This window comes from Penaeus vannamei, chromosome 39 (assembly GCF_042767895.1).
Source record: "Penaeus vannamei isolate JL-2024 chromosome 39, ASM4276789v1, whole genome shotgun sequence".
NCBI lineage: Eukaryota > Metazoa > Arthropoda > Malacostraca > Decapoda > Penaeidae > Penaeus > Penaeus vannamei.
The window spans coordinates 1,231,018-1,241,017 of record NC_091587.1 but is presented as its reverse complement, the minus strand read 5'-3'; the positions used below and the strand labels follow the sequence as shown (position 1 = coordinate 1,241,017).

Genomic DNA, 10,000 nt, shown 5'->3' with positions numbered 1-10,000 from the left:
AGTCTGGTCAGGTGACACTATTTTAGGCTTAAAGGAAGGTTATTGTCACACCATATGATAGTTTAATAGCCTATAAGTTTGTATATCATTACAAATGCACTTGATTTTCGTTATAATTTATCATATTTATTAAGAGAGAATTAGGTTACTGAATTGATGATTCGTTATGGACAGTCACCATTACCTTGAATACTTATTTATTTATTTATTTATTTATTTATTTCTGTAAATTCTAAGAAGCTGACATAGAAAATAAGATCTGTTCCTGGTACGAATCGCATAAAGACCATTTCCTTTTACTGGTTGTGTAAAGGTTTGTTCCACTTACCTAGTAACATTGACATTGTAACCAATTCAGATAATGGCATTCATATCATCTGTGTATGTGACTTACATTTTTTTACTTCAATGCATTGTTGTTGTTGTTTTTCTTTTGCCTATGACTTCCATTTGCATTCATTACCAGATGAATATTTTGTGTAAATACCTGTTCATTCCAGTATAACTCTTAATTAAAAGTATACTGGTATATGCATTTTGCAACACTGACCTAATTATAGCAAGTGGTTGTAGGTCATGGATGTACTGAAGAACTTTTTTTTAGAGGGAAATAAAGAGCTGTAGGTAATTATTTTGACTTTTTATGATGTTTGAAAATACAGTTATTGGAGAATAACTAAGTGGATTTACAGTACTGTTTGGTGATGAAAGATTAAAGTAGTAATTTGTGTTGACAGGGAGATGTTACTGGTAATATGATAACAAATAGCAACATGGCTTTTTATTACACAAGGCTTTTGTTAGTCCAGATGTTGTATTATAACTTCAAATGAAGATAGATTCTCAAATAAGATATATGTTTATATTCAGGGTTAGGAGTAAATTCATCTCACAAAAGGAGTTTTCACAGAATTACAAAACTGCACTGCCTCTTTTGTCATCCAACAAGGTCATCCCACTGTGGGATAACAAGGCCATTCTCAAAGGTAAAGCAGGAAGGGCATGGTGGCGCCAGCGTAAATCACAAGGTCACTGGGAGGGGAGAGAGGAAGGCTGGATGGTCTGCCTGTCACCACATTCATTACACTTCCCATTACAGTCTCTATCAGGAGGCTCAACATGCAATAGAAAGAAGAGTTCCAGATGGCCCTTTTAGTGAAAGTCTTGGGAGTGCCTCAGTGATCGCGACATTGACTGTGTGTGCTGTGACTGAACACAAGATTTCTTATCATCAAGAAGTTGAATAGACTTGTTTTCTGGCCAGTCTGTTTATCTTTGTTATTCCTGATCCTCCAGTGCTTGGAAATTGCATGATTTTGTTGTAAAAGCAAGATAACTACAATCATGGATAGTGACTTATTCAGAGATACCTTGTCCGTAATGGAAAGCACAAGTCAGACTATTGGCTATCGCGTGCGACTGCGAATGCAGCACATCCTCAAGGATGTAGCTCAGTTGGCATATGAAAGGCCACAATTTTTTGCTGATGTTCCACCTCCGTCTGTGTACGTTGGAAAAGGTAAATAATTTTTAGCTGCTTTGGTTGGCATGTGAAGTCTTGCTGTGATGAGGCAACACTATCTCTTGCATAGCTCAGCTTCTTGAGAAAAGTTCCAGTGAAACTTAAGGGAGAAGGAAAGTGTATAGTGCAGCAGATTTTTTTTTTTTTTTAATAGGATGATAAGGATATTATTATTTTTATTATTATTATTATTATTATTATTATTATTATTATTATTATTATTATTATTATTATTAGATACTGTCATTATTATTGTAATTATTATCATTATTACTATTATTGTTTTTTTGTTATTATTATTGTTATTTTATATTGTTATTGATATTGATAGCTATTTTTTGTTATAATTATTATAATCATTATTAATAATTTCTATTATTATGTTTATTATTACTATTGTAATTATTGTTATTTTTGTTGTTGTTTTTATTATTATTAATATTATTATTATTATTATTATTATTATTATTATTATTATTATTATTATTATTATTATTAATTATTATTATTATTACTGTTATTATTATTATTATTATTATTATTGCAATTGTAGTTGTTATTATTATTATCATTATTACTGTTATTATTATTATTATTATTATTATTATTATTATTGTTATAGTTATTATTATCATTATTATTATTTTTATCATTACTATATTGTTATCATTATTATCATTATTATTATTATTAATTTATTTTTTACTATCATTATTATTACTATTGTTTTTATTGTTGTTATTATTATTATTATTATTATTATTATTATCATTATTATTATTATTATTATTATTATTACTATGTTTATTATTCCTGCTGGTATTATTATTGTGGTTATTATTATTATTAATTTATTTTTTACTATCATTATTATTACTATTGTTTTTATTGTTGTTATTATTATTATTATTATTATTATTATTATTATTATTACTATTATTACTATGTTTATTATTCCTGCTGGTATTATTATTGTGGTTATTATTATTATTATTATTATTATTATTATTATTATTATTATTATTATTATTATTATTATTAATATCATTATTATATTATTGTGGTTATTGTTATGACTATTATATTTGTTATTGCTGCTCCTATTATTATTGTTTTGATTATTGTCATTGTTGTTGTTGTTCTTGTTTTTATTGCCATTATCATTACTATTGTTATTTTTGTTGTTATGATTATGAATTTTGTTGTTATTGTTATTATTACTATTAGTATTATTTTTATTATTAATGTTGTTATGATTATTTTATTGTTATTATATTTTATATTTTCAATATCATTGTTATTGATATTGTCATAATTATTATTTATGTTTTTTGTTCTTGTTATTATCCTCATTATAGTAATATTTTTGTTGTTGATGGTAATGATTATTATTTTAATTATTATTAATATAATTGTTGTTATTATTATTATTGTAGTTATTATTACCATTGCTATTACTGTGATTATTAATCATCACTATCACCATCATAATTTTCATTATTATTATTATTATTATTATCATTATTATTATTATTATTATTATTATTATTATTATCATTATTATTATTATTATTATTATTATTATTATTATTATTGTTATTACTATTATCATTATTATTGTAAGTATTATTATCATTGATATTATTATCATCTCAGTCATCATTATTATTATTAATGTCATTACCATTATTCTTGTTATTATTATTATTATTGTTATTTTTATTATTATTATTATTATTATTATTATTATTATTATTGTTATTATTATTATTATTATTATTGGCCTTATTCTTGTTGTTGTTAATATCATTTTTATTAATGTTATTATTATTTTTATTGATATTGTTGTTATTATTATTATTATTGCTATTATTATTTTTGTTATTATTATCATTATTATTATTATTATTATTATTATTATTATTATTATTATTATTATTATTATATTATTTGTTGTTAGTTTTGTTATTATTGATAATAATGTTATTGACATTAAAGTCCTCATCTGCTAGTACTACTTGTATATACATATACATATATATATATATGTATATATATATATATATATATATATATATATATATATATATATATATATATATATATATATATATATATATATACATATATATATATATATATATATATATATATATATATATATATATATAATATATGTATATAATATATGTATATATATTTATATGATTATATAAATATGTGCATGTCTCGATATATGTATTTATGAAATGCATATATATATATATATATATATATATATATATATATATATATATATATATATATATATATATATATATATATATATATATATATATGTGGATGTGTACACACACACACACACACACACACACACACACACACACACACACACACACACACACACACACACACACAGACACACACACACACACACACACACACAAATATATATATACACACACACACATATATACATATACATATGTATATATACATACATGTGCATATACACATACAGATGCATATACATATACATATACACATACATATATATATACACATACACATACACATACACATACACATACACATACACATACATATACATACACATACACATACACATACACATACACACACACACACACACACACACACACACACACACACACACACACACACACACACACACACACACACACACACACACACACACACACACACACACATGTATGTGTATGTGTGTGCTACTAGTTGTATTACTGTGCTGAGATATTTTTACTATTATGATTATCATCACTTCTATTGGTGTTTTTATTATTATTGTTGTTGTTGTTGTTATTAGTATTATTTTGTTCTTCTTTTTTATTGATATTAATATAATTATTGTTGTTATTATTATTATTATTATTATTATTATTATTATTATTATTATTATTATTATTATTATTATTATTATTATTATATTGTCATCATTTTAGTATGCTTCATAAGAATGCCCTGGTTTACTGACATGATCCAGTTATAAAGTACATTCCAGCAGATAAAAGTACAGATGGAGTTTGGTTTCAAAGATGCTTAATTAGCATGATAGAATGGTGTATCTTACTAATGATATAGGTCCATAGTTATTGTATGTCTGTACGATGGTAAATATCTGTATAATACAGCTATGTTATTGTATGCCGTAGATTTCGGAGCTTTTATCAATGATTGACCTTGGATATTGTAACATTATGCTATCAGCTTACAATTATGAATATATAAGTATCTATTTTTTGTGGATCAGGTCTATTACAAATTAAGAGAAGTCTTGATAGAAATTGGTTTTGTTCTGTTTTTTTCTGGACAGGTTCAAATCATTATCTAGGGGTTTAGTAGCATGTGTAAGGAGGGTATAAGGGTTAGACTCTTTTAACTGATGAGTGCATAGTGCGAGGGAGGATCTTCATCCCTGTGATCCTAATGATGTGACCGTTACATCATGAAAAAATTTGGCTTGGGGGGGCGGGTGACATGAACATTCTGCCATGGGAAAATTTGGCTGAAGGTCAGGGTGACAGGAAAGACTCGCCATGAGTGTACAAAGCTCTTGGAGGGTAATGAGACTCAGTGGGCATTTAGGAAGGTGATTTTGCATTATTTCCATCTATATATGTATATGTAGTGTACCCTTCATGAGCCATGGCCGGAAGAGCGCTGGCTCCAGGGGGATGCAATTTTCATGCTCGGGATCCTCTTCCTGATTGTTTTGACCAGCAGCACAGGTTGTATTGCAAAAAATTTGAAATTGCAAAAGAAATAACACAAATCACAATGTTACTTGCTATTATTATGGATTACCTGGAAAGATGATATGGAGTCTGTGCAAGGACAACCATCTATTAGCATCTGGATAAAGCAAATCAAATGACAGATATAGACCCTGGGAAATGGCAAAAGAACTAAAAAGGCTTATATAGAAAAAGAAAATAACATTGCAAAGGGAAGGTATGGAGTCATGTCACCACACGAGTGTTTGTGTGTGTCAAGTCTACAAGCCACAAACTTGTCAAAATTGCTGCTTAAGTAAGCCTAATACCTGAATTTTTGGTCACATGCGGGTTGTGAAGCATCTGGATTGAAGTTGTTAACAGTTTCTTAACTGTTTAACTCAAAGGGTCATTTTTCCCAATAAGTAACAAAAGTAATAACATTCCTTTCGTTATGAAAAGCACAGAATAATTTGTGCTTGCTGTGCAAAACATATGCTGAAATTAAATCAGAATTGTTAAAGAATTCACAAAAGGCATTTGATGATTAACATCTCAAGTATTGTGATGGGCATGTATTATGATTAGTTATATTTATAAGCTATTGTTAGCAACATTTTTTTCTTCCTCTTTTTTAAGGGAATATCACAACATTTTAAAGACTTGAAGATGATAACAGTACTCACTCTATTTTAAGTAGTTTTCTTGTTTTATGAGGTATTCTTGTTTTATGAGATTGGAAATACTATACCATTAATTGCTCATGTATTTTGACTGTTTTTTTTAACACATGCCAATGACTTTCAGATGGGCCCCCACCAATGCCCCCCATGCCCCCGGGTCCTCCTCCTGGCACTACGATGGCAAGCCCAGCTCCATCGACAAGCCAGGGGCCGCCTAACATGTCCATGGGGGGGATGATGGCCCCTCCACCCCCACCAGGCCCCACCGGTCCTCCCGGTCCTCCTCCACCTCCACCAGCAGGGCCTGTGATGCCAGCAGACTATCCCAACGGAGGTGAGTGCGGCCATCTTTGAGGTTGTTCTTGAATAATGGAGTTTTGTTTAGGATGCTCTGACATGCTTTACGTATATTCTTGTTATTTTATTATTAATTTTTTTTTTACACTTATTATGGGTCAAGACTCTACATATGATGAATACATGGAAAAAGAAGAAAGTAATATTCCTCAGTTATGATTGTGGTAAAGCTTTTTAGTATTATACCATCTCATTTGGGACCAAGTTTAGTGCTGCTTTGGATTCGTATGTACCTTCCTACTTTTTCAAGTTGCTATGCCAAAATCTGACTTAGATTTGTGTAATTCTTTTGTCTAAATACAATTTTTATTTTATTTGCTACACATCCACCATATTGTTCAAGGTAATTTCTCTGATTGAAATTTGAAACTGTGATTTGATAAACTAATAGTTTATACCACTTTCCAATCGCAGGTATGATGGGTCCAGGTCCGATGGGAATGGGTCCTGGAATGGGTCCCGGTATTGGCCCTGGGATGATGGGGCCTATGCAGATTGCCGTAAACCCAGCAACCAATGATGCGCCACTTGAGTTCAACACCAACAAGAACAAACCACCAATGCCTGTGGCTGCAAGTAAGGATTCATGTATTGGCTTGAAGAAGGGAAAGTTAATTATTAAAGTACCTTCTTTTTGTTAGTATTGGTATGAAAGCCTGTAGAATTTGTCTGATTTTAACCATACAGCTATACAGCTATAAAACATGGAGTTCCATTTTTATTTTGTTGGATAGGAATAATACAATGTTAACCATGTACTTATTCTTGATATGCATTTATTCTGTATTGCTAAGGCTCCCTGGTATCTAATTCATGAAGCCTCATCTATTTTGTTGTATATACATTGTGCCAGCATAGGATGTACTCAAAATGTAACTTGAAATAGACTGGAAAAATAGAATGCAAGGAAATTTTCTACTGTTTGCCTTTTACTTTTGTGAGGGAACTACCTTTCAGCCACTCTTTTTCATACTCACTAAACTATATTTTGGCCTATTTGCCCAATTTAGGTAACTTGATTCCTATGTAACCCATTAAAGATAATTTTTTTTCTATGTTATACCAAGCAAAGCACTCTGCATTGTACATGGTCAACTCCTTGAGGAAAAAATTAGAAACATGGGGAACATACATGTACTATACTCTCAGGGCTTTATTTTTAAAATGGAAATGATGCTTATGAATTGACTAAGTTATTTTTAAGGGGCTAGATCTGAATGACCACAGTCAGGGCCAAACACGTGAACAACTGTCACACACAATTTAGAGCATGGCCAACTGCGTATGACATGGATACGTGCTGCCTGGCTTTTGGATCCTGTTCACCAGGACGTGATTAGGCATAAACTATGATAAACTGAGTACAAAGTAAACCTATGACACATCAACCGGGTCTTTGCATTTATGTATCTATTGTTGGCCGTTGTTTGTCAGAGATACCAGCTAGATACATGGTATGGACAGACATGTTCTGTTGCAGAGACTTTTAAAAATTCAGTAGCTTATAAGTATGGTATATATGTCCATGGTAATTAGTTGTGTGCCAGAATCTTGCTGGTAGGTTAATGAACTATCACAGGTCGTTTATACAATATCCCATTTTCTTTTTGATGAATGGAATGGTTCATTTGATATATATACCATATATATCACTTCTTCACTTGCCTGGTTTATCAAATATTTTGTTTTTCTGTCATCAAGGGTAGCCCTCAAAATTACCTTGCAACCTGTTCATATGTTAAAGAGTCTGGAGGATCAGATTTGTAAATAAAGTTCATCTTATATCCCTTATATATAATGCTAACACTATTTCGAAAGTCTGTTTATATCTATTTTTAATGCAACATGCATATTTATCTTCATGAGTTGTCTGGTTCATCAAATATTGCCTGTCCTTGCATTCTGTGTAGACGCTAAGAAGTCTCGAGAATCAGGTTTTGAAAGGCAAAGAGTTCATCTTGTATGCTGCAAAATACATTAAGTATATATTTTATATTGCTGTTTAGAAAGTCTCTTTGGGTATTTGTACTATTTTGATGTATTGATATATTGACAAAATGAATTGTGATTTCTTGTGCAAAATAAAGTTTGCTGATCATCATCTACATATTCATTTATAGTACTTTTTTTCTTCTTTACTTTGCTATTTCTCTCATTAGACTAATACTTAATTCTGCTTTTAGCTGTGAATAGCAGGTGAGGGAGACTTGAATCTTTTCATCATTAAAATAATGATGGTTTCTGGATGTCTTCAAATCTTTAATTTTGTACTCATAGATAATGGAGAAATGGTGGATGGGATAATGCCAGAACCTGTCATTGTGGAAGAGAGAAGAGAGCGAGACCGGGAGAGAGATCGAGACCGCGAGCGTGATCATGGAAGGGATAGAGATCGTGACAGAGAACGCTCACGAGGCAGGGACAGGGACAGAGACAGGGATCGTGACCGTGAGCGGGACAGGTAAGGAATGCAAAGTATTATTTCATCCTTTTAGTCCGGTTAGCTTCAAAAATTTTGGCTCATCTTTCAAATAAACTTATTTATTTTATTGTAGATGATAAAGATGACATTATCTGTGGTATACATTTCTTTGTTTATGAACAATAATGCATCTAATGTCTAAATATAAAGTATATTGTTAGTATTTTAGTTAAGTAGAGTGTTTTTCATCTTGGAAATATTTGTATTATATTCTTGAAAAATTCCTCTGTAAATATTGATGTATTATTGTAATGAAACTTTTTAACTGTTTGTGTGATACTTTTAGATGTATCAAGTGACATTTAATTGCTCACACCAAAGAGTTTATTTTGAGTGAATGAAATTCTTTTTGTATAGAAAGAAAAGATGATAATTCCACTAATCCTCAGTTTCTATCACAAAGAAACTTGAGATAGTATAGAATGTCATGTTCATGCTTTTATCAGTAGTTTTTACACTTTCAGAGATCGTGATAGAGACCGTGACCGTGACCGAGAAAGGCAAGACAGAGATAGAGACAGAGACCGTGGGCGAGATAGGCCACGGAAAGACAGCGGTGGCAGTAGTCGTAGTGGGGGCGATAACATGTCTGTTGGCAGTGGTAAGTCAGGTTTTCTTGAATTGATATCAGATGATGCTGATATTGTACAGTTGCTGACAAAGTTAATTTGTTTGTTGCCTAATGTACGATAAAAAACAATCAGCAGATTAGAAAATATCAGCATTGTTTATTAGCTATATTCCCACAATAAAGCAATTATTGTTATATATCACCTATCATTTATAAATGAGATGAGATGATTCAGAGGAGAATATTTTTATATGTAACTTTATTACTTTTATAAGATATGAAGTGTCAATGTGGAAAGGGCTGTTATCGGCTGTAAAACGATTATATGATTTATTGTTCAATATTAAATTGAGCACTTCACAAGTTGCAAAGAAACTGACTTAACTATGTGTCGCATCCCCATAATTTGACATTTGTAGACTGCTACCTTAATACAGACTGTCTCAGTAAATATGCATGGCAAAGTATTGGTGATAAATTAATATTTGGTGTGTGTTTGTGTGTGTGTGAATGATTCTTTAAAAAGAAAATCTAGACAAATTGATTAAAAGGGCATCATACTTGTTTTGCCACAGTACTCTCGAGAAGAAACCAGAATTCTCAAACTTTTTTTTCTTGATTTTTATATCA

At 30.2% G+C, this 10,000-nt stretch overlaps 1 protein-coding gene across 2 annotated transcripts in view; it reads left to right on the top strand.

Moving 5' to 3' along the window:
* LOC113816954 (ecto-NOX disulfide-thiol exchanger 2) overlaps window positions 1–10,000 on the top strand; it is a 44,112-nt gene that overhangs the window by 8,533 nt on the left and 25,579 nt on the right. Inside the window, exons 1-5 of one of the 2 annotated variants that reach the window (XM_070117176.1) lie at window positions 1,229–1,519; window positions 6,085–6,294; window positions 6,732–6,893; window positions 8,595–8,778; window positions 9,264–9,400. In XM_070117176.1, coding sequence (XP_069973277.1) covers window positions 1,345–1,519; window positions 6,085–6,294; window positions 6,732–6,893; window positions 8,595–8,778; window positions 9,264–9,400 — 868 coding nt within the window. In that variant the 5' untranslated portion in view covers window positions 1,229–1,344. Of the gene's footprint in view, window positions 1–1,228; window positions 1,520–6,084; window positions 6,295–6,731; window positions 6,894–8,594; window positions 8,779–9,263; window positions 9,401–10,000 lie in introns of those variants that run through there. The other variant, XM_070117177.1, reaches the window with a different exon arrangement.